A 26,899-nucleotide genomic window follows, 5' to 3' on the forward strand; every position below is an offset into this window, starting at 1 on the left:
CCCTTGGCTTGTAGACACCATCACCCAAAGATTTTTGTGCAGATTCACAGGATGTTCTGTGTGCATGTCTGTGTCCACATGTCCCCTTCTTATAAAGACATTGGAGTAGGACCACCCTGATGACCTCACCTCAGCTTGATTACATCTGCAAAGACCTTATTTCCAAAAGTGGAACCTCAGTTCTTGAACTTACTTTGTTTTGGAAAGCCTTCATGAACCTATTTCTTGGAAAACCAAATCATTTTTCCCATTATAAATAATGTAAATTGAATTAATTCGTCCCAGACCCCAAATGATTCCATTTTAACCTTTCTTAGATACAGTACATGTCTAATGTACTGTTTAATCTATAAACAGACACTTCTTTTCTTAAATTTATTGAACCCCCCCCACACACACACACTAGCCTTAAATGAATCTCTTTCAGCACTTGTTCCCAGGGGTGTCTTTCAGGTCAGCATGCAGCATCTTTGCTTTTTTACGCATCACTGCCTCCAAAATGCTGTCATTGGCTAACTGCTTTTGTTTATCCAAATCAACAACAGTTTTTCTACCTCTTCACACCCTTAGCAACATTAGCACTCTTGATGGCCTCTTTATGTTCTAAAATTGTGCTAATTGCCAGCAACAAAAGCAAAAAACAAATAAAACAAGAAAACACAAAAACATTCACAGCACAATTTCCTATGAAACATTAAGGGAGGTTTAGAGGTAAACTGACTCTACTTCTCTCCTTTGTTTGTGGCCTGAGAAACCCTTTTTTTCATGCTGATATATCAGCACGAGAGGGTTGTCAGGTGAGGAGCCTAAGTTTTATTAAAAAACGGAGGCATTTTTTCCGTGAACAGCTTGGTAGATAACCCAGTTGTTTGAAATGGCAGACATTCGAGAACTGAGTTTTGACTGTAAGATCATATCACAGGTTCTGGGGATATGACTTCATCTTTTGGGGGAACACAGTTCAACCCATAACATCCTGAACCCTGGACCATTCACTTCTGTCAGTCCTGGTCCCCTGCTTTCTCCCCACCCCCAGGCATTTTCATTATTTCTGGTCAGAGGAGGAAAAGAATAAGGATACCCATTTAATTTTCTTTCCTTCAGGTTTAAGGATAACAGAATTCTCAAATTTTGTGTTATTTCACCAGTTTGGGGAAAGAGATTTGAAGCTGAGCCTTCTGTGCTTGGCACTATCAAGAGTCTTCTGTTTCTTTCCTTCATCACCAATGTTCAAATTTTATATCAGCATATTCCTCATTTATATGTTTTTGATGAACATTTCTTTTTTAATTTAGTTTGATGTTAAGTGTTAGAGGAAGAAAGTTCTGTCAGAAAGTTTCAAAGTGCCACCTAATGCTGGAAGTACTAGTTATCTAATCATGTTTCCTAGTTTAGACCCTTTTGTGGCTCTCTGTCCCTTAGAAAATAAATACCAACTCTTTTATATGTCTGGAAACACTTCAACTTCCTGCCTTAAACTACCCCCTACACCCCTCAGTTAAACTCTGGTTTCATATTCCTGACACTCGGTAACATTTAACACTTCCTACCTTTTTTTTTAAAGTTGAGTTTATTAGGGAAACAGAGGCAGACACCCTAAGTGACAGAAAGAAAAATCTGAAAATGTCCCTTCAAGTCAAGTGGGGGCCTGGCCTTTACCTCCCGAGAAGGACAAAAAATTGGTGAGTTAGCAACAACATTCTTTGGCAGCCACCTTGCCAGGGCATGAGTATCAGCCAGAACTGCTGCCTCCCAGCAAATGTAGGGAGGAGACCAAGACTTGTTTATCGAATCAATGCAGAGGCAATGAGAGCTGTAAGGAAAGTCAGAGAGAAAGAGAGAGATGTGGGGAGGACCTTGACAAAGAGTCCCAGGCTTTTGGCTCTGAGCACCTCAAATACATTGACAAGTAGTTCTGCAAAATATTACTGAAAAGGTAAAATGCCTAATGTTTTCAAGACTTCCCCTGGACTTCTCCCCACGTGCCATATCACACTGCCAGATGAACATGGCAGAGCCCAAAGGGCACATTTTTAAAGAAAGAAAAGAATAAGCTCTGTTGCTCTTTAAGGAGAGAGGAAGGCGTCGAAGGCTGCTGGGACCTTTCCCACCTAGGCCTGTGTTCTGTAAAGCTACTTCCCGGCAGCAGCCTGGCACAGTTCTAGGGGAGGTTCTCACTTTTTGTCACCCGAGCTTTAATGTACTCTATTCTCTATTCAGTTTCTCATTTAGTGTTGAGAGTCTTGAATGACAAGACATGCCAAACGAATTGAGAAAGTATGTGATTTTCTTGATGCTGTGGGTGATGACCTCAATGTACTCCTGCTTCACCCACTCCTGGTGAATTTTCCACTGCACTGGATCCTCTGGTCCAGCCATGGCTGCCGCCTAAGGAAGAGCCAACATTTCCTACCTTTAAAAATGCTTTCCCTTTGCTTAGAATGCCCTTTATCTTTCCCATCTTGATGAATTTTCCCATTCATTACTCAGCTTCCACGTTACCTCTGAGTCAGATGCTTTTGGTCTGGGTTCGATCTTCCTTCTCCATTTGTGAGTTTGGCTATTCAGGCACTCATCACGTGGTATGGGTATTGTCTATTTCTGAACCTCCTTCCCAGTCCCTCCCCAAATATTGTAATACTGTGGTCACTTCAAAGACAGGGACTCCTCCTAACACAATGGGAGAGGAGGTAATTCTTAAAAACTGCAGGTTTGTACAATTATGTCATGTCATTGTAGTAACACATTTCATTTGCTGATATCATCCCCCTGTTCAGAAGGGATAACTGAAGCCCAGAGAGAGTAAATAACCTGCCCAAGGTCACAGTTCTATAAAGGGATGTGAACCCATTCTTTCACACTCAAAAGTATGTTTTTTTCTTATACTTCATGCTGACACAACATACCAAGCCCAACATTTGAGAGTTGGGCTTAACACGGGGATTTCTATATTGTTAATCTGTTTTGTTACATTACAGAAACCCGTGATATAAAATGAATTAACTGAGATCACTTCTTAGGTAGATTTCCATGCAGATTTACTGAGAAGTGCCCCCAGGAACAGCACCTGTGAGGGAGCAAAGGCATCAGGGTTGGGCAGGGGAGAAGCTGAATGGAGTGCAAAGGCTCAGCCAATCCCATGGGGACTCAGGCTGGGATGCCCCTGCAGAGTCAGGCCAGCTTGAAGCAAGGGGCCTGTCATTAGATACTGGCTTTCTCCAGAAAGTGGGTATACATCGGAGCACCTGGGCTGAGGGCAGGCCCAGCAAGGAACCCAGGCGGGAGTTGTCAAAAGCCAACGCTCCCCAGAAACGAGGATCACTGCCTTGGTCCTGAAGAGGAAGGTGATCTGCACCCAAAGCACAACATCCAGTATAGGTGGAATCTGTGAAAGTGGTTCCATAAACTGCTAAGTGCTTTATCGTTTCCATGAAATTTTCTAAAAGAAATTTAAAAGGTACAAAGAATTCTATGTAAATTCAGAATAGACCCATTTTGCAGACTAGAAAGCTGCAAAATAATTTTATTCTCATCCTTTTATTTTCATGAAGATTTGTTCAGTGCCAACATTCTATGTTACTTTAAAGAATTCTTCCTAGTGTTACCATTTGTACAAGATGCAAGGTAGTGAAATAAATAGTTTCTTTCAATGCATATAATACGGTCCAGATATGAAATCTCTGCTTGTGGAAAAAAGTTAAGGGAACTACACTAAAGTTTATTTTTAGATTTTACATTTTCTAAATGTTTTTCAATAAACATGTATTATTTCTGTAATTCAGGGGGAAACATGATATTTTAAAGAAGGACATTTGAGAAAAGGGCAGTACTGTAATGAAGTTTTGAATGTAATTAGAGGCAAATTCCAAAATTAGAAAATTGAACATGCTTGGGAAACTTATAATTTCTCTAAAATCAATATTCAAGATTAAAATCTATTAAGCCAATCTACTGATAAATTTGAAAAGTGAAAGGGATATTGTCATTGCAACAGGATAAACAAGTCATTATCTGAGAATGGCAGTTCTTTTTATTCCTGTTATTTATAAGGGAAACGTAATTCTAGGGGCAGCAGAAACAAGAAACTATAAATAGTAGTAAGGCAGAACGTTTAGTGCCTAGACTTTCGTAGCCTCAGTCCTGTCATGGTTTCTCTAGTTGTCCCTTCCCACCTTTGGCACTGAAAATTTTTTAACTTTTTATTTTGAACTAATTTTAGACCTCCAGAAAGTTGCAAAAATAATAGTTTCCAAACATCCCTCAGCCAGCCTCCCCTAATGCTGACATCTTGCATAGCCATAGCACAGTTACTAGAATCAGGAAGTGAACATTGGTACAGTACTATTGCCTAAAGTTTAGATTTGTTTGAATTTGAAGTTTTTTACTCTGTTTTCCATTTTCTATTCCAGGATCCCACTTTAGTTTAGTCATTATTTCTCCTTAGTATGCTCTAGTCTTTAACACTTCCTAATGATCTTGACACTCTTGAAAGGACTGATGAATTATTTTGTAGCATTCCCCTCAATTTGGGTTTTTCTGATGTTTTCTCATGGTTGGAGTAACTTATGCATTTTTGGCAAAGTTACCATGGAAATGATGATTTTTGTTTTCTCTACATCAACCATATCAAGGGGTCAGTGATGCTGGTGTTTCTTGTTGCCAGTAATGGCAACAACCTTAGTCACTTGGTTCAGTTGGTGTCTACTGGGTTTCTTACCTGTAAATAACTGACTTTCTTTGTAGCTAATAAATATCTTGGAGAAGATTCATATCCTACTTTACCGCAAACTTTCATCCATTCATTTAGCATCCATCAGTTGATTTTGTTTGTAATAGTTATTACTGTTGATCTTAGTATTTGCCTAATGGTGGTTTTCTTTTTTTCCTTTTTCCTTCTACATTCATTGGAATTCTCTGAGGAAGAGCTGCCCCCTTTCCCCACATTTATTTATTTGATTTATATCAACATAGACTTATGAACAATTATTTTATTCTATGGGTTATAATTCAGTACCTTTATTTATTACTCCTGTTGTTTAGGTTTGGGCCATTAGGAGCTTTTTCAGGTTGACTCCTGTATTTTTTGAGCACTTCATTCCTTTTCTGGCATCACAAGATGTTCTAGGCTCATCTTATAGGTTCCTTGCCCCAGTTCGGGAATCAACTACAGTGAGTCCTCACTTAACGTCATTGGTAGGTTCTGCATCTTTAAGTAAAACGACATATAGCAAAACCAGTTTTATCATAGGCTAGTTGATACAAACAAGGGTTAAGTTCCTACAGCATCTCATCAATGTTATAATGAACGATGTTGAACAAAATGAAGTTATTCAAGAACCTGCTATATCTCCAGGGAACCCAGGATCCTTTTTCTTTCTTTTTTATTTAGAACCAAGATCTGATTGCTAGATGTGCTCCTTACTACAGGGGCATCATTGCTTGTAGGCCCTTTCAAGCATAAAGAGCTGGGATATATGTTTGTGTTCCAACTTGGATTCCCTCATAGCTGGTTCATTGTTTGTTTGGGGGATATATGAAGAATATGTGGGATATTATTGTCCTTCTCAGAGTCAGAACTTCACAGAAAGTCAAACTCAGAGAAGTCTCAGTTCCCCCTCATCCCTGCTAATCCAATGATAGTCCTTCCCCCCCCCATACTAACCCCTGTAGTTTTTAGTTTATCTTCCCTATATGTTTTGTACAAACGGACAGATACCTGTATATTTGTTTATATCTCCTTTCTTATAGGAGATATCTCTATCCTTTCTTTATAGCTCTAGTCTTTCTTTTGTGCGTTTATTTTTCACCTAACAGTATGTTTGGAAATCACTGATAGAGATCTTCCTCATCCTGTTGTCAGCTGCATAGTACTCCATCATAAGGATGTGCCATAGTTTACCCAACTACTCTCCTGGGCATGAGCTAAGATAGGTTGTTGTTAGTACTTTATAATTACAAACAGTGCTTCAACGAGTAACCTCATACATGTGTTTTTATCAACCTTTTTCATGTGTATTTTACTATCATTGGAAGTACATCCTTATTCATAGCAGAGAACTAGAAGTGGGATTGCCAATGAAAGGTGTACATATGGTGCTTTGCTAGGTATTACGCAGTTTTTCTCCAGAGGGTTGCACAAATTTGTATTCCCACCAGCAGTATACACTTGTGCCTGGTTTCCATGGCCTTGGGAACAGAATGTGTTGTCACTCTGGCATTGAAATTTTAGCACTATAAATAACAGGTCATTTTGGAAATCCTGAGCTTTCCCTAAATTTAGTTGTTTGTTTTTCCATTAGCATACCAAAGTAAATGGGCATATTAGAGGTTCCTTGCATTTTTTAATTTATCTAACACATATATAATGAAATGGGGTTTTTTGTTTGTTTTCATTTTAGGTATTACTCCTTTGGTATATTTGTCCGATGAGTGCCATAACTTACTGGCAATCAAGTTTTGGATAGATATTAATGAAGACATCATTAAACCTCACATGTTAATTGCTGCGAGCAACCTCCAGTGGCGACCAGAATCCAAATCAGGAATTCCTACTTTATTTGCTGGAGATTTTTCCATGTTTTCTGCCAGTCCAAAGGAGAGCCATTTTCAAGAGACATTCCTCAAGATGAAAAATACCATTGAGGTAAAATTAGTTTTGAGCATTGCCGCACTTTTTGGTATTTTCCTGTTTTGAAAGTCAGGTATCAAAGGATTGGCAGCTTTTATGAAAATTGGATGTTGAGATAAAATGTCAGGTGAGGTTTTTTGCATATGTTAATTGCTCTTGAACCTGAGAAGATGGGGATGACAGCTACCAGGGAGAAGAGAAAGATTTGAGGACAATGAGTTAGGAAAGATGGTGAGAAGGATGTTCAAGCTACAGACCATGTAAGCAAACTGGAAATTGGTAAGAAGATTGTGTGTTCATAGTAGCTGGTAGTATAATTAGTTAATACTATGCAGACTCCAAATTTACATTTTAAATTCCATATCTAGTATTTTATACAATTTGTATCTTTCTTTGATTTGAAATAATCCCAAGGAGGAGAATACTAAAATTATTTTCTTTGGATCGTATGCATTTTTGCTGAAATCTATTTATACAGCACAGATAATATCAGCTAAGCCTAACCTGATGAGGTAGGGAATTGTTTTTCCATTTTTTCAATGAGAAACAGAGAAGGTAAGTCACACAGCCAACTTGGTAGAACCAGGATTCATACTTAAACCATCTGAATACAGAGCCCAACTATTAACTACTATGCAGTGCTGCTTCCCAATAAAATATTGGATTTTATAAATTGCTAACTGTTAAGTAATGTACAAAAATAAACCTCTTCTTAGTTCTATAGTTTAATATTTGAAATATGTGTTATTCAAAAATTATATAAATCACATTTTAAAATCTTTAGAGTAGCTAGCTGTATATAGGAAGTTTGTATCATGTTTACTTAAAGACTCAAAACACACAGTGAAGAATAACACATAATTTATCTGGTTTCTAAATTGGTGGAGGTGAAGGGTTACTTCATTATTTGGCTCCCAAACGGAACCTAGTATTCACATCCCAGCTTTCTCTGAGACCATTCAAGGGCAGTTCATAGACACCTAACTTTTATTGACATAGCATTTGAAAGTTTTACAAAATACTTTTATGATTAGGTTAAACCATATAAACTTGTTGGTATTTGACCATTTGTGACTTCTGATTTCAGTTAATCCTTGGAACAAACATGAAGCTGTTCTCTTATTTTACTCCTAACCTGAGGACTACTCTGTAGATGTTGGATGATTTACAGCTATTAGTAGTAAATAGAGATAGAACTTGAGTCCCAGTCTTCTAACTCCAATTCCAGAATCATAGTATATACCTTGCTAATTAAACTAGATGGTTGGGAATGTCTTGTATATCTCTCCCCTTCCCTGATGCATACAGATACTCTCCCTCTCCCCCTCCAACAGCTGAGCTCTCCTGAATCACTGATGTTAGTTCTGCATTTTTGTATTAGCATAGTTTGACAGTTGCTATCAAATTTGGGGTGTTACTTTTTTTTTCTGGTCTGAGTATTTTAGTTCTGGTTTTAAAGGTAACACTTTCTAAAAACATGAATACATAAGTTTGCATTTTATAAAACAGCTTTTCCAATTTATTTTCTTAGAATATTGATAAATTTTGCAATGATGCAGAAAACAAGCTTATGCATATACTTAATGCAAATGATCCCAAGTGGTCCACCCCAGCTAAAGACTGTACTTCAGAGCCATACACTGTTCAGAAAGCCCTTGGTACGGGAAGTAAGTTTCTGGTAAGTTAATGTAAATTTAAGGAATTTTATAATTATATATAAAGGCAACAGTGTATTCTGATATACACCTAGTAAATATGGTAAAATGTAATTAAACTTAATTAGAAAGTGTGATTGTTATGTGACTTTTATAGGTATAGTTTATCTGGAAATTATATCTTGTTTATTAAAGCCAGAATGTAACACTCTTTGGGAGCAAGTTTTACAAACAGGTGGCTTTCATTTTTAGTATTTCAAGTACATGTGATAGAAAAGACTTTTTTGCCAGTATCTTTGTGCTGGGAGGACTATTCTGTATAATTAGGGTTGCTTCTAAGCTCAGTTTGATTTAACTCTTTAAATCACAATAAATGCAAATCAAGCTAAAGTATAATATTAACTAATGACTAATTCTTAAGTAGCTAACACTTGGTAAGTTTATCCCTATTAACTCATTACCTTCACAACCCTCTGAGATAAAAATTATGATCACCATTTTGCAGATGAGGGACCTGTGGCATAGATAGGTTAAGCAATTGCCTAAAGTCACAAAGCCAGAAAAACAGGTATTAGAACCCAGGCAGCTGTGTTCTTAAAATGGTTTTGAAATGCTTATCTCTGTTTAACCTGTTAGTACTATAAAAAAGAAGAGTAAAGCAGAAGTTATGTCCCCTGCTTTCTTTTTTGTTTTTTACTGTGATTAGTCGTCATCCATCTTTTCATGTCATTTTTATATCCTCTTCTGTGAAATTATTTCCTTCTGAGGGAATAATAATAATAATATGAATGTCTCATGAAATCACCTGCCCTATTAGACATTACGGGAGTGAGAATGTGTGTGGTACTTGTGTATTTAAATATTTTTAATGAAAAGCTAATTTGATTTTGTTTTATATATGAGCACATAATTATATATGCCACTTTTTCATTTGTTTTTTATTAGATGTCTTCTGCCAATAGTGAGATGAACTACCAAAGTCCTTTATCACTTTGTAAGCCAAAAGGGAAATCTGTTCCCACACCTGTATCAGCCCAAATGACTCCAAAGCCTTGTAAAGGGGAGAAAGAGGTTGACGACCCAAGAAACTGCAAAAAGAGACGAGCTTTGGACTTCTTGAGTGGACTGCCTTTACCTCCACCTGTTAGTCCCATTTGTACATTTGTTTCTCCAGCTGCACAGAAGGCATTTCAGCCACCACGGAGTTGTGGCATCAAATATGAAACACCTATAAAGAAAAAAGAATTGAGTTCTCCTCAGATGACTCCACTTAAAAAAATTAATGACATTTCTTTTTTGGAAAGCGATTCAATAGCTGACGAAGAACTCGCATTGATAAATACCCAGGCCCTTTTGTCTGGTTCAGCAGGAAAAAATGAACTGGTATCAATGGGTGAGTCCACTAGGACTGCTCCCACCTGTTCAAGATACTGTCTTGAACGGAAAAGGCACTGTTTTACTCCTACAGTCACGAAACAGGAGAATTCCCACATTAGTACTGGGGAAACGGGAGATTCTACGCAGGACACAAGTACAATACAAGATATATCTAAGAGACTGCAAAGGTGACAGAACCGAAAATGATAACAATGAGTTAGTCACCTTTCTAGTTTGTAACACATGCAGTTTCAAACTGCACACCCGTATTTGCAAAATGAGAAGAGAAGTAGTTCTGAATTTACCTACCTGAGTGCTTATATATCGGAGGAATGCTCTTTGCCTGCATCTATATTACTATACTTTTATTTCAGTTATAGATCTTAAAACTGATTATATATTAACTAATCAAGGGAAAAAATCGCCTTTAAATGTTTTTGACGGGATTTGCTCACTACAAGTATTTTACAAATGAACTACACATACCCTTTTCTTTCATATTGTGTCCTTAATTAAATGAAACTAGGTTTCCAGGTACAATTTTTTGACTCACATAATTTCTTTTAGTTTAGTTCCTATTTTCAGTTTGGGTTTTTTTTTGTTTGTTTTTTAGAGGTAACCCACTATGAACCACTTTCCTTAATGCATGTGTTGGTTCTACTATAGTTCTGTCCTGATCAAAAATTGGGCTAAGATGTGACTGGTGCTTTCTTTTGACCAGTTGTTCATCCTTAAGTCAGCATAACTACAAGAAAAATAGAGTCCTCAGTGTAATTAATTCCTTTTTATGATTTCAGTGTGATCTTTGAAATTAAATTATTTCAATTAAAAATTCAAATACTTTAATTCAGAAGCAGATTTCGTAGTGTTAATTTTGTCTTTCAAATTGGCCCTGATTCTGCCTGCTTTGTTTTAGCACCTTCACAGGACACGCTAAGGCTCCCTGTACCCCTCGTTTTCTCTAAACACCCCTCCGGGCAGAAGGTAACAATTCAATTCAGGATGATACTCTCATTTGTTACTTTCTTATATTTAACAGAAAAGAGAAAAAGCAGTTCTCACTATAACCTAATAGCATGGAGAAGCTCTTAAATCAGATCTTTCAGTGTCTTAAATTTATATCATATATATTTTTTAATTACCATTTACATTCAGTATTATTCTGTATTAGTTTCAGGTATACAGCACAGTGGGTAATGTTTTCAAATATAATTATAAACATATTTCAAAAGCAAGGATAAATCCTTTTATGAAGCAGTTTTTTCTTTCAGTAACTATGACCCATGATTTTCTCTCCTCTAGAAGTTATTAACACAACAAGTCGTCTATTCCACTAGTCTTTTTAACTTGTGTTCTGCCCATTTTATTAATGCCATTTAAGTTTTGTCCATAAAACAATTTGGTCTTCACATGCTAAATCATTTTCCCGGTGACCCATTCTAGAATAGGAAATAAAACTTGAGTCTCAGGAACAGACAGAACTATAAGAATTTAACCTTCTTTTATCCTGGAAAAACTTACCTGCTGTTGCCTCCTCCATTACTCATCACCACATAGACCCATCAGAGAGGTTTAATGCGCACCCTCCTTTTTGTAAATTGTAAATAATATAGCTAAGCTATAGGAGCAAAATATGAAGCTTGAGGATATGTGGGTATTATCCCCCAAAAAGTGACAATTTAATGATTACAAAGTCAACAGTGTACACTGCATAGGGGATAAATGGTAAAAGCAATTTGTGTTACCTATTCAGCACTCAGCCTCGTGTGCATGTAAAGCACTGAATAATGCAAATGTGAACACACGAAATAGTACGTGTCAACATTGAGGGTTTGAAAAAGTATAAAATCAGGGAAATAAAAAAATAGATCACTTCTAGCTGGGATAGATAAAGTTGACAGCATTTAACCAGTTATTTTTATACTTCCACACCAAGTATTTTAGATATCGTATGGGGGAAAATAGGCAAATAAACCAGGAAACTATTCTTCTGGGCTCTGTAAAAGCTCTGGATCTATAACCTGAGGCCACTTCTCCATAGTGGTCACTCAGTCCCAGTGGCCCAAAAGTCCCTAAGCAGAGAGCCAGACATAAATCAAGAGGGCTTGAATGTGACCCCTTTGGATTCCTTGGAATCAAAGGAAGGTATTTCCAGTTTGGGCTCTCTGACACTCTTCCCCTCTACTAACCTAAATGAGTCAGGCTTTCCTGATTGAGTGAATTCTGCAATAATCACATTGACTAGGATACTCAGGATTACCTGGGCCTGGACAGCAGTATTATGTGGATTATCATGATTATTAGAGGATTATTGTGGGTCATGCTCGGACATAAAACTTAGCAAAACTATAATAATATCTTAGATTTACTCAAATTCACTAAATTTTTGTTCTATCAGCCAAACTTTGTTACTCTAAGGAGATACAAATTTTTTAAATGTTAATGAAAAATTACAGATGCACTGCTGGTAGTCATCAAGGTGTTGAGTAGATTTCAGTAGAATCAGATAATAGAATGTCAAAGTAAAATAGTCTTTTGAAAGTGCATAGATAAAATAATTTATGTAAGCAAGTAAAAAATAAGGTTAATTTTGTCTTTTATATCCTATTTATTAAAGAAGATTGGTAAATAAGTTCATGATATAGAAAAATTGGCTCTGAATATGATAGAATTCTGTAGAATTTAGGTAATTTTTTATATTGTTGAACAAAAAAGGCTTAGATTCAATGACAAATCCATATAAAGCAATATCATATACTGTAATTTTTAATAACCATAAAAGCACCATTATATAAGACACTTAATACTTCACAGAACATTAGCGAGAAGCTGTTGGCCCACAAGAAATAAAGCACACATCCTACATGGTCTTATCTATCAGGGTCTCACACAAAATTAATCTGATTTCAGCCTGTTCAGATTTAATTTGGATTCACAAATTCAGTATTGGTATGAGGGACATTCCAGAGTTGTGGTAGAACTTCACTGTCTTAAATAATGTCACATAAAACACCAAGACTGCTCATCTGACAGTGAGCACGACTTTCACAAATCCCTCTATGACCTATGACCTGGGATGCTTAATTCCTTATACTCCCAAACACTGGGGCTGCCAACTAATTGCATTTATAAGCAAAATTTTTTTAAGTTGCTTAATGATTAATCTTAAAAATTGATGTTTTAGAAAGGAGGCTTGTTTCATTTATACTATTAATACAACAGCCAAAAGTTAATTCAGGTTTAATCCTGTTCAATAGAGTAATAGTTAAAACATGAAACTATAAATAGTGACTTTAAATAATGACACCGATTTTCCTCAGTAGCTTGTATAGCTATTAAGAAGGATTCAACAGACATTTTTAACAATGATATGTTACTAGAATAAAGGAATAATTTCCCAAAGTGTCTACTTTGAAGGACAGTATTCCCTTAGATGTATACTTTTTATCATATTCATTTTAAAGGAAAATCAATATCATCATTACAGCCACACATCTCACATTTTTGGATACATAAGTTTAAAAACTAGCAATGGCATTAAAACTTTTCCTGCCTCTCACTTCTCCCACCTTTCCAACTTTCCTAATGGAGATGAATTCCTGAAAAAATAGATTACTTCAGAGAAAGTGGTACTGAAGCTTATATATACTATAAACATTTTATTTTATTTATGAACCTATGCAACTGATTACGTTCTTGGGTATGTTTCTCAGGTTTCAGCTTCAAATTAATTTTTTCCCTAGAGGGAGTGACTTGGTTTAACTGAACCTGCAGAACTCCTGGCATCAGACCATGCAAAGAGGATCACTTGAACAAATGCCTGTTGAAGATGAACATGATGACTTCTCAAAAACATTTAGGTTCGACTATTTACACTAGAATTAGAGCTCTAACTAAACTGAACAAAGAATAAATACCAAAAATCGAAGAAAAAGCTAATTTAGGAAAATCCTGAATGCCTGTAAGATCAGCCTCTAATATCCATGGTGACAACCCCCCCTTCTGTTAAAGGAGCTCTCACGTGTGAAGCCCCCAGGAGCCCTCCGGTTTGGAAACTCGGCGTAGGTATTCCAGTATCCTGCCCCATTGGAAGGCGATGCACCGCTCCTGTCCTGGCTTCTGTTCACTCTGCTTGGTTTTTCTGCGTGAAGCACACTATGAAAGGTAACACCATGCTCATACTGTTCTTTCATTCGGTGTATTTTTTCTCTTGGGACTCCATGAATGTTTCTTCTATGTGGAAAAACATGCAAACATTTAATTAAGGGCATATATCAAAATGAGTTCCTTGTATTTTACGAGTCCTATATTATTACATAGGTGTGTACTCTCTATTCTCAGGATTTAACTGTGACAAAAGGAGAACACCTTGTTAAGTAGTCCTCTTTCAGGCTTCATTCCTGTCTTTCCTGCTGCCCTGCACACCCCTAAACCACTCTGCAGCTTGCAGAGAGCTAATGCATCAGAAATATTTATTTCTGGAAATCTTGATTCTGTGCTTCAAGACACAAAAGAACACCAGGACATCTTTTTATTATAGATTTGCCTGTCAAGCATGAATATATCTATAACCAGTTTACTTTGGTCAGTCCTAGACACTTGTAGATGTTTATTAAACCAATCTTAAATTGTAGTGGGCATGAGAATCAACTGGGGTTACAGGTCAAAATGCAATTCCCAGAGATTCCAACTATAGAAAGGGGTCCACGAACTAGGATTTTTAACATCCAGCTCAGGTGGTTCTGGTTCACAGACCCACTTTGGATACACTGTATATCCTTTTAACCATAAGATGAACTAGCCCTATTCATAAAAAGTAAATTCTGTTCTCACTGGTTACTTTAAATCATTGACAGTATCAAATAACACAGATAATATCAGAACCCATGCATTCAATCAAGAAGTTAGTATTATTTGGACATTTATTGCTTTATAAATTAGAAGCAGCATCTGGACCACAAATGAACCACAGACTGTTCAGCATCTAAAGATACTTATGTAGCCTAAATGCAAAACCACTACTGACATGTGCAATCCCATGCAGAAGGAAGTGCTTTTAAATGTTCATTAATGAAGAAGCATTTTAGCCGAATGTTAAATGTATCCTTTTAAAGGACTGAGTCCAAGCCAAGGTTTAGCATTTAGCATTATATTAGAAAACTGACCCAAAACTAAAGTCTTCATATTAAGAATTCCCAAGTTATCAATTTCTAAGAATTACCATTTCTGGCCTGAAAACTATGTCCATTTCCAGCCTGAAAAGATTCTTTTGTTCGGTCTGAAATACCTGAAAACAGCAGGACACATAATGAGGAACTAGAAAAACAAAGAAGTACCTGGCTAACTCTTGCACGTTGAATTTCCAGCGAGTCTCAGGTTCTCGGAATATAACTTCATAGTTATTTTCAAGTGCCTGATTTTTCAAAAGTACATAAAACATTGAACACACAGTATGTATGCGTGGGAACGTTCATACTGGCATTTAACATTCACTACACATCTTTTCTAAAATTCCTTTTGTTTTACCAGTAAGCCAGTGCCTCAGTTTATTTTAATAAATACAGTTGATTCATGGCCATACTTAGCCACTCTCAGATTACGTTACAGTTCCCAATGATAAATTTTGGTCCATTTTATCTGCTACAGAGGAAAATTATAAAGGTTATTTGTTCTGGACACTTTTAAAAATAGCTGAACTAGCTTAAAACATCCTGTCACAGGTATGAGCAAGACCTCAATGGCTTCTCAGAGTCCCTTATAGGATTATCATTGATTTATGTCTGTCAAATGCCTTGTCCTAGTCTTCATGTCTTGGTTAGAAAATGGCAGTGCCATAGGAACAGAGCTTATGACATAAAAGTGATTCCTCCATCCTTTACATACTCTTCCCTCCAAAAGTAGCTTTCCCTACTGTGCAGTACAGTTATGGCTCAATGCACTGTGCCCATTTCCTTGTTAGAAAACTTACAGTTTCCATATAAACACCCAAACGTCCTTTGCATTCATAAATTGACTATTATGTTTTTATCTCACACTGAACTTTCAGTAATAAAAGTTCAATGAAAAGAGCTAAGTAAAAAGATTTCCTCTTCATTCTTGAGATGAACACTTCTAATTAGGGAAGGATTCAAGCATCATATATGGAAAATATCTAACTTCTGGGTCTTATTAATAGCTGTGAATGGCTGAAAAGGAATGTACACATCCAGAAAATAAAAAGTAACACTACTTCCCTTAAGTCACTCTCAGTTCCCCCTAACTCTTGGTTTTGAGTTGTGCCTTAATTAACTTCACTCTTCATGTCCCTGTTCATTTCTGTCCCAAGTGGACTCTCGATCCATGAACTGAAGTCATCATAAGGTTAATGCTCATTCCCTCCTGCATTCACCAAAGTCCCACCCTCGGGCCTAAGTGAAACTGATGAGAATATAATTAGAGAAAAGCACACCTGTATATAAGCTATTTTACCCAAAATGTGAAAAGAGGCTTAAAATTAGACTGCCTTGAGCCCAATTTGGGAGCTATTCATGCGACAAAAGCAGAATACTCAGCTGTCTTCTTCCTTCCCCCTGATTGTGTCTGGATCTTTTCTCCTTCCTATACCCAATAGGGAATGAAAATTTATTAGCATAAGAGATGAAACATGTCTAAAAACAGATCAGACATTTCAAAATTAAAGAAAAATATGCACATTGTATTCATCTTACTGTTTTTTGTATTCTGAAAATACAGAGCTGAGTGTTTATATTTGCATGCCAGTATCTTAATAGGATCACAGTGTTCATCTTAAATCTGTTTTTAAACTAAAAACTGTTGCCCTGGAACTCCCTTGCAGCAACACTGCCTAGTACTAAACTCCCCTGCTAGTGAAAAACAGACTGTCCTCTAATATAATCTGCAACCCTGCTAGTCCCAATTTCTCTGCAAGTTTCAGTGGGTGCTCCATGTGGACCTTCCCTTAGGAAAACAACCAAGACAGAAAAGCAATAAAAAATTCTGACCACGGACTATTAAAACTTATACCTTGAGGTGATCATAGCATGTCAGCATATTAGAGCCATTGAACAGCAGAGGAACACAAAAATAACACCTCTTTACCTGCTCTGTGAGAAACTGTTAATACATATGAGATCGTGGAAGATCAGAAAATGAGGAAAGAACAAAAGTTTCAATTTTCTCACAAAATGCCCATAACTGAAAATTCAGAATGATACTTCTTCCTACCATGACTGCATAGGGCTTCATTTCCCAGGCGTGGAGGTTGGTATTATCAATAATTATGGGGGATATGCCATTCCTCATTGCTTTTCTTGCTGCAACACAATGTTATACAACAGTGAACAACATGCAACAGTCAGACAGAAGGGTGAGCGTACCCATATCTTGTCATTTTTATTACAGCATGTCCTCATCACACAACATTAATGCTACCTATTTCAGGACCCATTATCAATCATTTTCTTTTTCCTGGAATCTAGGGAGGTTTGGCATTCTGTTTGGGGAGGGGGGATGGCAGAACTTTTTATTAAAATCCTTCAATAAAACATTCATTCTGCAGCAGCTGCAATCTAAGTGCACAATAGGATTATCCAGGAGTTTGGAAAGGAATTTGTCACCTCTTTTCTGGTTCCATTCATGAGCCTCCTCTAGGAAGTCTGGATTGAACTCATAGGCACCATCTTCCCTGAAGAAAAAGTCATCCGTGCTGAAAATCAGGGCTCTGGGAAAGTCATGTTGCAGTTGTCTAGAAAATGGGGAGGGAAGAAATTGTTTTATGACTGCATTGTTGTAATAGAAAATCATCTCCCTCTGTCTCTAACATTTAGCAGTTTGTAATTATGAGACCACCAGGTTTTGAGTTGCTGAAATTCAATCTAAAAACAGATGCATATTATCTCTAGAAGCCATAGCTCTTTGAAAAGGGCAGGAGTGGGCTGAGAAGCAACTGTGTGAGTTGCCCAACTCTTGAAACTAAGAAGTGCTGGTCCCTGCCACTGACTTCTGCAGCAACCAGGACTAACCCTAGAGCAGGGCTGGGGAACGTCCAGCCCGCAGGCCAAAGAGCTCACAAAATCATTTGGTCTGGCCCTGCCAAGGCAACCACAGGCGGGACTCAAAATTCAATAAATCTAGGAGCTTTTTTCATAGCTAATTTTTTTAACACTTTATTAAATTTATTGGGGTGATAGTAGTTAATATGAACATATAGGTTTCAGGTATGGGTTTCTATATTACAAGATCTGTGTATTGCTCTGTGTGCCCACCACCCAAAGTCGTATCTTCTCCCATCACCATATATTAAGACTCCCTTCACCCCCTACCCTCTCACGCCCTTCCCTCTGGCAACCACCACACTGCTGTTTGTGTCCACAAGTTTCAGTTTTATATCCCACATATGAGTGAAACCATATGGTTCTTAGCTTTTTGTGACACTTATTTCACTTGGCATAATACTCTCAAGGTCCATCCATGTTGTTGCAAATGGCAGTATTTCATCCTTTCTCATGGCTGAGTAGTATTCCATTTTGTACATTTACCACATCTTCTTTATGCAGTCCTCTATCACAGGACACTTTGGTTGTTCCCATGTCTTGCCCACTGTGAATAATGCTGCAGTGAACATAGGGGTGCATATATCTTTGTGTATTCATGTTTTTTAGTTTTTTGGGTATATACCCAGGAGAGGGATAGCTGGGTTGTATGGTAGCTCTATTCTTAATTTTTTGAGGAATCGCCAGACTACTTTCCATAGTGACTGTACCAATCAACATTCCCACCATCAGTGAATGAGGGTTCCCTTTTTTCCAAAATCTCTCCAAAACTTGTTATTTCTTGTCTTGTTGATAATAGCCACTCTAACAGGTGTGAGGTGGTATCTCATTGTAGTTTTGATTTCCCTAATTGCTAGTGATGTTGAACATCTTTTCATATATCTATTGGCTGTTCGTATGTCTTCTTGGAAGAGGTGTCTATTCGGGTCCTCTGCCCAATTTTTGATGGGGTTGTTTGTTTGCTATTGAGTTTTATGAGTTCTTTATATATTTTGGAAATTAAACCTTTGCTGGAGCTACTGTTTGCCAATATCATCTCCCATCTGGTTGGCTGCCTCTTTGTTTTGTTATCAGTTTCTTTTACTGTGCAGAAGGGTTTTAGTTTATATAGTCCCATTCATTTATTTTTGCCTTACTTCCCTTGCCTGTGGGGTCAAGTTCATAAAATGTTCACTACGACAAAGATCCATAAGTTTAATACCTATGTTTTCTTCTGTGTAACTTTTTCGAGTCTCAGATTTAGGTCTTTGATCCATTTTGAGTTAAATTTTTACATGGGGACGAACTGTAATCCAGTTTAATTCTTTTGCATGTGGCTTTCCAGGTTTCCCAGCGCCATTTATTGAATTTACTCCATTTCTACCATTTACTCCATTGTGTGTTTCTGGCTCCTTTGTGGAAAATAATCTGCCATATACATGTGGTTTATATCTGGGCTCTCAATTCTGTTCCACCAATCTGTGTGTCTGTTTCTGTGCCAATACCATGCTGTTCTGATTATTGTAGCTCTGTAGTATATTTTGAAGTCAGGTAGCGTTTTACCTCCAGCTTCATTCTTTTTTTCTCAGGATTGCTTTGGCTAATTAGGGTCTTTTATGGTACCATACAAATCTGATGATTTCTCATTCTATTTCTTTAAAAAAGACATTGGTATTTTGATGGGGATTATATTGAATCTGTATATTACTTTGGGTAATATGGCCATTTTAACTATGTTGAGTCTTCCAATCCATGAACACGGGATACTTTTCCATTTTGTTGTCTTTTTCAATCTTAATAATGCTTTGTAATTTTCAGTATATAGGTCTTTCATGCTCTTTGTTAAGTTTATTCCAGGGTATTTTATTCTTCTGGTTGCAATTGCAAAAGGAATTGTTTTTTTTTCTTTCATTTCTTTTTCTGAAGTTTTGTTGTTAGTATACAGGAAGGCAATGGATTTTTGTACATTGATTTTGTATCCTGAAACTTTACTGTATTTCTTTGTTGTTTCTAATAGTTTTTTGGTGGAGTCTTCAGGGTTTTCTACATACAGAACCATGTCATCTGCAAAAAGTGGCATTTCACTTCTTCCTTCCCTATTGGATACCTTTTATTTATTTTGCTTTATTGCTCTGGCTAGGATTTCCAGAACTGTGTTGAAGAAGAGTGATAAGAGTGGACATCCTTGTCTTGTTCCTGATCTTAGAGGAAAAGCTTTCAGTTTTTCACCATTGAGTATGATAGCTGAGGGTTTATTATATGTGGCCTTTATTATGTTAAGGTACTTTTCTTCTATTCCTCTTTCATTGAGTGTTTTAATCATAAATTGATGTTGTATATTATCAAATGCTTTTTCTACATCTATTGATGAGATGATGATTTTTATCTTTTGTTAATTAATTACATTAATTGATCTACATATGCTGAACCATCCTTGTGCCCCTGGAATGAACCCCACTTGATCGTGATGTATTATTTTTTTGATCTACTACTGTATTCGATTTGCTAGTATTTTGTTTAGGATTTTTGCATCTGTATTTATCAGAGATATTGGTCTATAGTTTTCTTTTTTCTTGTTATCCTTGTCAGGTTTTGGTATCAGGGTTATACTGGACTCATAAAATGTGTTTGGAAGTATTGCCTCTTCAATTTTTTAGAAGAGTTTGAGAGGGATAGGTTTTAAATCTTCTTTGAATGTTTGGTAGAATTACTAGTGAAGCCATCTGGTCCTGGACTTTTATTTTTTGGGAGGTTTTCTTGTTTTTGTTTTAATATGACTTTATTGATTTCAGAGAGAGGAAGGGACGGGGGGAGAAGGAGCTAGAAACATCAGTGATGAGAGAGTCATTGATCAGCTGCCTCCTGCATGCCCCTCACTGGGGATCAAGCCTGCAACCAGGGCATGTGCCTAGGAATCAAACTGCGATCTCCTGGATCATAGGTCAATGATCAACTAGCCGGGCTATTTTTTGGGAGGGTTTTGATGGTTGTTTCAATTTCCTTGCTATTGATCATCTATTTAGATTTTCCAGTTCTTCATGATTTACTCTAGGAAGGTCATATATTTCTAGGAACTTATCCATTTCTCCTAGGTTATTGAATTTCGTGGCGTATAGTCTTTCATAATATTCTATGATCCTTTGTGTATCTGTGGTGACTTCTCCTCTTTCATTTCTGATTTTGTTTATATGGGTGTTTTCCCTTTTTTCCTTAGTCAGTTTAGCCAGGGGTTTGTCGATTTTATTAATCTTTTCAAAGAACAAGCTCTGTGTTTTATTAATTTTTTGTATAGTCTTTGTGTTCTCTGTTACATTCAGTTTTTCTCTAATTTTTACGATTCCCTTTCTTCTGCCGACTTTGTGTTGCTTTTGTTCTTCTTTTTCTAGTTCTTTAAGATGTTATGTTAGGCTGTTTACTTGGGATTTCTCTTGTTTCTTCAGACAGGCCTGTAATGATACAAACTTCCCTCTTATTACTGCTTTTGCCACATCCCAGAAGTTTAGACATGTTGTATTGTCATTCTCATTTATCTCTATATATCTTTTGATCTCATCTTTTATTTCTTCTTTGACCCAGTCATTTTTTAGTAGTATGTTGTTTAATCTCCATGTATTTGTGGGTTTCTTTACTTCCCTTTTGCAGTTGATTTCTAATTTCAAGACATCGTGGTCAGAGAATATGCTTAGTATAATTGCAGTCTTCTTGAATTTGTTAATGCTAGTTCTGTCACCCAGCATATAGTCTGTCTTTGAGAATATTCCATGTGCACTGGAGAAGAATGTATAATCTGATGTTCTGGGATGAAAGACTCTGTAAATGTCAGTTATGTGCATTTGGTCTAGCGTTTCATTTAAGGCCAATATTTCTTTATTGATTTTTCTATTTGGTTGATCTGTCTAAAGCTTTAAATGGACTATTAAGGTCCCCAACTATGATTATGTTTTGATCTGTTTCTCCTTTTAGTTGTATGAGTAGTTGCTTTATATATTTCGGTGCTCCCTGGTTGGATGCATATATATTAATAAGTGTTATGTTTTCTTGATGTTGTATCCCCTTTATCATTATAAAGTGTCCATCTTCATCTCTTGTTATCTTTGTTGTCTTGAAATCTATTTTGTCAGATATAAGTATGGCTACACCTGCTTTTCAGTGGATGTTATTTGCTTGGAGAATTTTCACCCTTTTACTTTGAATCTACCGTTGTCTTGGCAGCTTAGATGTATTTCTTGTAGGCACCATTTGGTTGAGTTTTGTTTTTTGATCCTCTATACTACTCTGTGCCTCTTAATTGGTGAATTCAGATTAATACATTTAAGGTTATTATTGATGTATGGGGATTTCCTATAGCCATTTTATTTATTTATTTATTTATTTATTTATTTATTTATTTATTTAATTTACTTTATTGTTGAGAATATTACAGATGTCCCTTTTTTATCCCCACTGATCCCCTCCACCCTACATCCATCCCACCCCCAGACTTTCCCCATACCAATGTCTCTGTCCATGGAAGTTCTTTGATTAATCTCTCTCACCCACACACCCCCTCCCCACCTTCCCTCTGAGATCCCTCAGTCTGTTCCATGTTTCTATATCTCTCGATCCACTTTGTTCATCAGTTTATTTTGTTTATTATATTCCAGATATAAGTGCGATCATGTGGGTACTTGTCTTTCTCTGACTGGCTTATTTCACTTAGTATAATACTTTCTAGTTCCCTCCATGCTGTGCCAAAGGATAAAAGACCCTTCCTCTTTACAGCTGCATAGTATTCCATGGTGTAAAGGTCCCACAGCTTTTTTATCCACTCATCTACTGATGGGCATTTGGGCTGTTTCTAAATCTTAGCTATTGTAAATTGTGCTGCTATGAACATAGGGGTGCATAAATTCTTTGTGATTGGTGTTTCGAGTTCCTTAGGATATATTCCTAGAAGTGGGATCACTGGGTCAAATGGCAGGTCAACTTTTAATCTTTTGAGGAAACTCCATACTGCATTCCATAGTGGCTGCACCAGTCTGCATTCCCACCAGCAGTGTACTAGGATGCGCTTTTCTCCACACCCTCGCCAGCACTTGTAGTTCGTTGATTTCTTGATGGTAGCTATTCTTACAGGTGTGAAGTGATACCTCATTGTGGTTTTAATTTGCATCTCTCTGATGATTAGCGATATCGAGCATTTTTTCATATGTCTCTTAGCCATTTGTATGTCCTCTTTGAAGAAGTGTCTATTTAGGTCCTTTGACCATTTTTTAATTGAATTGTTTGTCTTCCTTTTGTTAAGTTGTATGAGTTCCTTATATATTTTGGATATTAACCCTTTATTAGATCCATCATTGGCAAATATGTTCTCCCATACAGGGGGCTCCCTTTTCATTTTGTTGATGGTTCCTTTTGCTGTACAGAAGTTTTTTACTTTGAAGCAGTCACATTTGTTTATTTTCTCCTTAGTTTCTCTTGCCCTAGGAGATGTATCAGCAAACATATTGCTATGAGAGATGTCTGAGATTTTGCTGCCTATGTTTTCCTCTAGGATTTTTATGGTTTCATGTCTTACATTTAAGTCTTTTATGTATAGTGTAAGTTGGTAGTCTAGTTTCGTTTTTTCACATTTATCTGTTCAATTTTCCCAACACCATTTATTGAAAAGACTGTCTTTACTCCATTATATGTTCTTGCCTCCTTTGTCAAATATTAATTCACCATAATGGCATGTGTCAATTTCTGGGTTTTCTGTTCCGTTCCACTGATCTATATGTCTGTTCTTGTGCCAGTACCAGGCTGTTTTGATTACAGTGGCTTTGTAGTATAACTTGACATCTAGTATTGTGATCCTTTCAACTTTGTTCTTCTTTCTCAAGATTTCTGTGGCTATTTGGGGTGTTTTGGGGTTCCATATAAATATTTGAAGTGTTTGTTCTAGATTTGTGAAATATGCTGTTAGTATTTTGATAGGGATTGCATTGAATTTATAGATTGCTTTGGGTAATATGGACATTTTAATGATGTTAATTCTTCCAATCCATGAACATGGTATATTTTTCCATTTGTTTATATCTTCCTCTATTTCTTTTTTCAGTGTTCTGTAGTTTTCCAAATACAGGACTTTTACATCTTTGGTTAAGTTTATTCCTAGGTATCTTATTTTTTTCGTTGCAATGGTAAATTTTTTTTTTTAGTTTCTCTTTCTGAGAGTTCATCATTGGTGTATAAAAATTCCATTGATTCCTGGGTGTTTATTTTGTATCCTGCTACCTTGCTGAATTCGTTGATTAAACCTAGTGGTTTTTTGATGGAGTCTTTAGGATTTTCTATGTACAATATCATACCATCTGCAAATAATGACAGTTTTGTTTCCTCCTTTCCAATTTGGATGCCTTTTATGTTTTCTTGTCTGATCACTGTGGCTAGGGCTTCCAGTACCATGTTGAATAAGAGTGGTGAAAGTGGACACCCCTGTCTTATTCCTGTTCTTAGGGGAAATGGTTTTAGTTTTTGCCCACTGAGTATGACGTTGGCTGTAGGTTTGTCGTATATGCCCTTTATTATGTTGAGGTATGATCCTTCTATTCCCACTTTGCTGAGAGTTTTTATCAAAAATGGGTGTTAGATTTTATCAAATGCTTTTTCTGCATCTATTGATATGATCATGTGATTTTTGACTTTCAATATGTTTATGTGATGTATCATGTTTATTGATTTGCAAATATTGTACCAGCCTTGCATCCCTGGAATAAATCCCAGTTGGTCATGGTGTATGATCTTTTTAATATATTGCTGGATCCGATTTGCTAGTATTTTGTTGAGGATTTTAGCATCTATGTTCATTAGGGATACTGGCCTGTCATTCTCTTTCCTTGTAGTGTCTTTATCTAGTTTTGGAATTAGGCTAAGGCTGGCCTTGAAAAAAGAGCTTGGAAGTGTTCCTTCCTCTTGAATTTTTTGAAATAGTTTGAAGAGGATAGGTGTTAATTCTTCTTTGAATGTCTGGTAAATCTCCCCTGTGAAGCCATCCACGCCAGGGATTTTGTGTGCTGGGAGCCCTTTGATTACTCCTTCAACTTCATCAGCAGCTATCGGCCTATTTAGACTCTCTGACTCTTCCTGATTGAGTTTTGAAGGTTGTATTTTTCTAGGAATTTATGCATTTCATCCAGGTTGTCCAGTTTGGTGGCATATATTTGTTCATAGTATTTTGTTACAATCCTTTGTATTTCTGTTGGGTCAGTTGTTATTTCACCTCTTTTGTTTCTGATTTTGTTTATTTGGGTCCTCTCTCTTTGTTTCTTGATGAGTCTGGCTAAAGTTTCATAAATCTTGTTTATCTTTTCAAAGAACCAGCTCTTGGTTTCATGATCTTTAGTAATGTTTTTTTAGTCTCTATGTTATTTATTTCTACTCTGATCTTTATTATTTCTTTCCTTCTACTTACTCTGGGCTTTTCTTGTTGTTCTCTTTCTCAGTTTTTAAGTTGTAGAGTGTATTAGAAGTTTTTCTTGTTTTTTGAGGTAGGCTTGTAGTGCTATGAACTTCCCTCTCAGAACTCCTTTCATTTTGTCCCATAGATTTGGAGCTGTTGTGTGTTCATTTTCACTTGTTTCCAGGAAATTTTTTATTTCTTTCTTAATCTTTTTGGTAACCCATTCATTGTTTTAAAACATGCTTTTCAGCCTCCATGTATTTAAATGTCTTTTAGTGTTTTTATTGTAGTAGATTTCTAATTTCATGCCACTGTGGTCCAAGAAGATGCTTGATATGATTTCAATCTTCTTTAACTTGTAGAGATTTCTTTTGTGTCCTAACATGTGGACTAACTTTGAGAATGTCCTATGTGCACTTGAGAAGAATGTATATTCTGCTGTTTTGGGGTAGAATGTTCTGTAAATGTCAATTAAATCCATCTGATCTAGTGTGTCATTTAAGTTCACTGTTCAGGGTCACATTTAGGGTCACTATTTCCTTGTTGGTTTTTTGTCTGGAAGACCTATCCAGTGAAGTCAGTGTGGTGTTAAATTTACCAAGAATGACTGTATTGCTGTTGATTTCTCCCTTAAAGTCCTCTAGAAGATTTTTTATAAATTTAGGTGGTCCTATATTGGGTGCATATGTTTATCAGGGTTATGTCCTCTTGCTGGATTGATCCCTTTAGTATTATGTAGTGACTTTTCTTGTTTCTCATTATGGTCTTCATTTTGAAGTCTATTTTGTCTGATGTGAGTATTGCTACCCCAGCATTCTTTTTCATTTCCATTTGCATTGAAAAATTTTTTCCATCCCTTCACTCTCATCCTGTGTGAGTCTTTTGTTCTGAGGTGGGTCTCTTGTAGACAATATATATTTGGGTCATGTTTTCTTATCCATTCATCCACCATATATCTTTTTGGGGAGTATTTAACCCTTTTTATTTCTACTTCTAATTATAGCAGTCCCTTTAACATTTCCTGCAGTGCTGGTTTTGTACTGAGTAAAGTCTTTTAACCTTTTTTTGTCAGGGAAGCTTCTTGTTTCACCGCCCAGCTTGATTGATAATCTTGCTGGATAGAGTAGTCTTGGTTTCAGATCCTTGTTTTGCATTACCTTGAATACTTCATGCCATTCCCTTCTGGCCTCTAGAGTTTCTGATGAGATGTCAGATGACAGCCTTATGGGGACTCCTTTGTAGGTAACAGATTGCTTTTCTCTAACTTCCTTTAAGATTCTCTCTTCGTCTTGGATTCTTGGCATTTTAATTATGATGTGTCTGGGCATAGGCCTCTTTGGATTCTTCTTACTTGGGACTCTCGGTGCCTCCAGAACTTGTGTGCCTTTTTCCTTGACCAGGTTAGGGAAGTTTTCTGCCATTATTTCCTCAAACAGGTTCTCTAACCCCTGCTTCCTTTCGACGTCCTCTGGCACTCCTATAATAGGAATATTGTTACGTTTTATGCTGTCCCACAGCTCCCTTAGACTGTCCTCCTTTTTTTTCATTGTTTTTTGGTTTGGGGTCTCTGCTTGAGTGATTTTTTCTACCCTGTTCTCTAATTCACTGCTCCAATCCTCAGCTTCCTCTAATCTGCTGTTTATTCCTTCTAATGAATTTTTTTATTTCTGCTATGTCATTCTTCATTTCTGACTTGTCATTTTTCAGTTTCCATATCTTTTTTTCATGCTGTTGAGCATCCTTACAATCAGTATTCTGAACTCTCTATCTGAGAGATTGCTTATCTCCA

The 26,899-nt window shown here is 36.7% G+C and overlaps 2 protein-coding genes across 8 annotated transcripts in view; one reads left to right on the forward strand and one right to left on the reverse strand.

Moving 5' to 3' along the window:
• BRCA2 (BRCA2 DNA repair associated) overlaps positions 1 to 10,847 on the forward strand; it is an 81,030-nt gene extending 70,183 nt beyond the window's left edge. The window contains exons 25-27 of the mRNA XM_081129392.1: positions 6,399 to 6,643; positions 8,160 to 8,306; positions 9,229 to 10,847. Coding sequence (XP_080985518.1) covers positions 6,399 to 6,643; positions 8,160 to 8,306; positions 9,229 to 9,852 — 1,016 coding nt within the window. The 3' untranslated portion in view covers positions 9,853 to 10,847. The remainder of the gene's footprint in view (positions 1 to 6,398; positions 6,644 to 8,159; positions 8,307 to 9,228) is intronic.
• N4BP2L1 (NEDD4 binding protein 2 like 1) overlaps positions 4,896 to 26,899 on the reverse strand; it is a 50,205-nt gene continuing 28,201 nt past the window's right edge. Inside the window, exons 2-6 of one of the 7 annotated variants that reach the window (XR_013998248.1) lie at positions 17,277 to 17,404; positions 14,882 to 14,947; positions 13,682 to 13,893; positions 9,308 to 9,511; positions 4,896 to 5,206 (exon numbers count right to left, since the gene is read on the reverse strand). Coding sequence is in view for 6 of the 7 variants with exons in the window: in XM_081129393.1 (XP_080985519.1) it covers positions 13,635 to 13,893; positions 14,997 to 15,073; positions 16,885 to 16,973; positions 17,277 to 17,404 (553 nt within the window). In the remaining variant the exon portion in view is untranslated. Of the gene's footprint in view, positions 5,207 to 8,128; positions 9,512 to 12,410; positions 13,894 to 14,881; positions 14,948 to 14,996; positions 15,074 to 16,884; positions 16,974 to 17,276; positions 17,405 to 26,899 lie in introns of those variants that run through there. The other 6 variants (XM_081129394.1, XM_081129397.1, XM_081129395.1 and 3 more) reach the window with 6 other exon arrangements.

This window comes from Miniopterus schreibersii (genome assembly GCF_964146895.1).
Source record: "Miniopterus schreibersii genome assembly, chromosome: 2".
Lineage (NCBI taxonomy): Eukaryota > Metazoa > Chordata > Mammalia > Chiroptera > Miniopteridae > Miniopterus > Miniopterus schreibersii.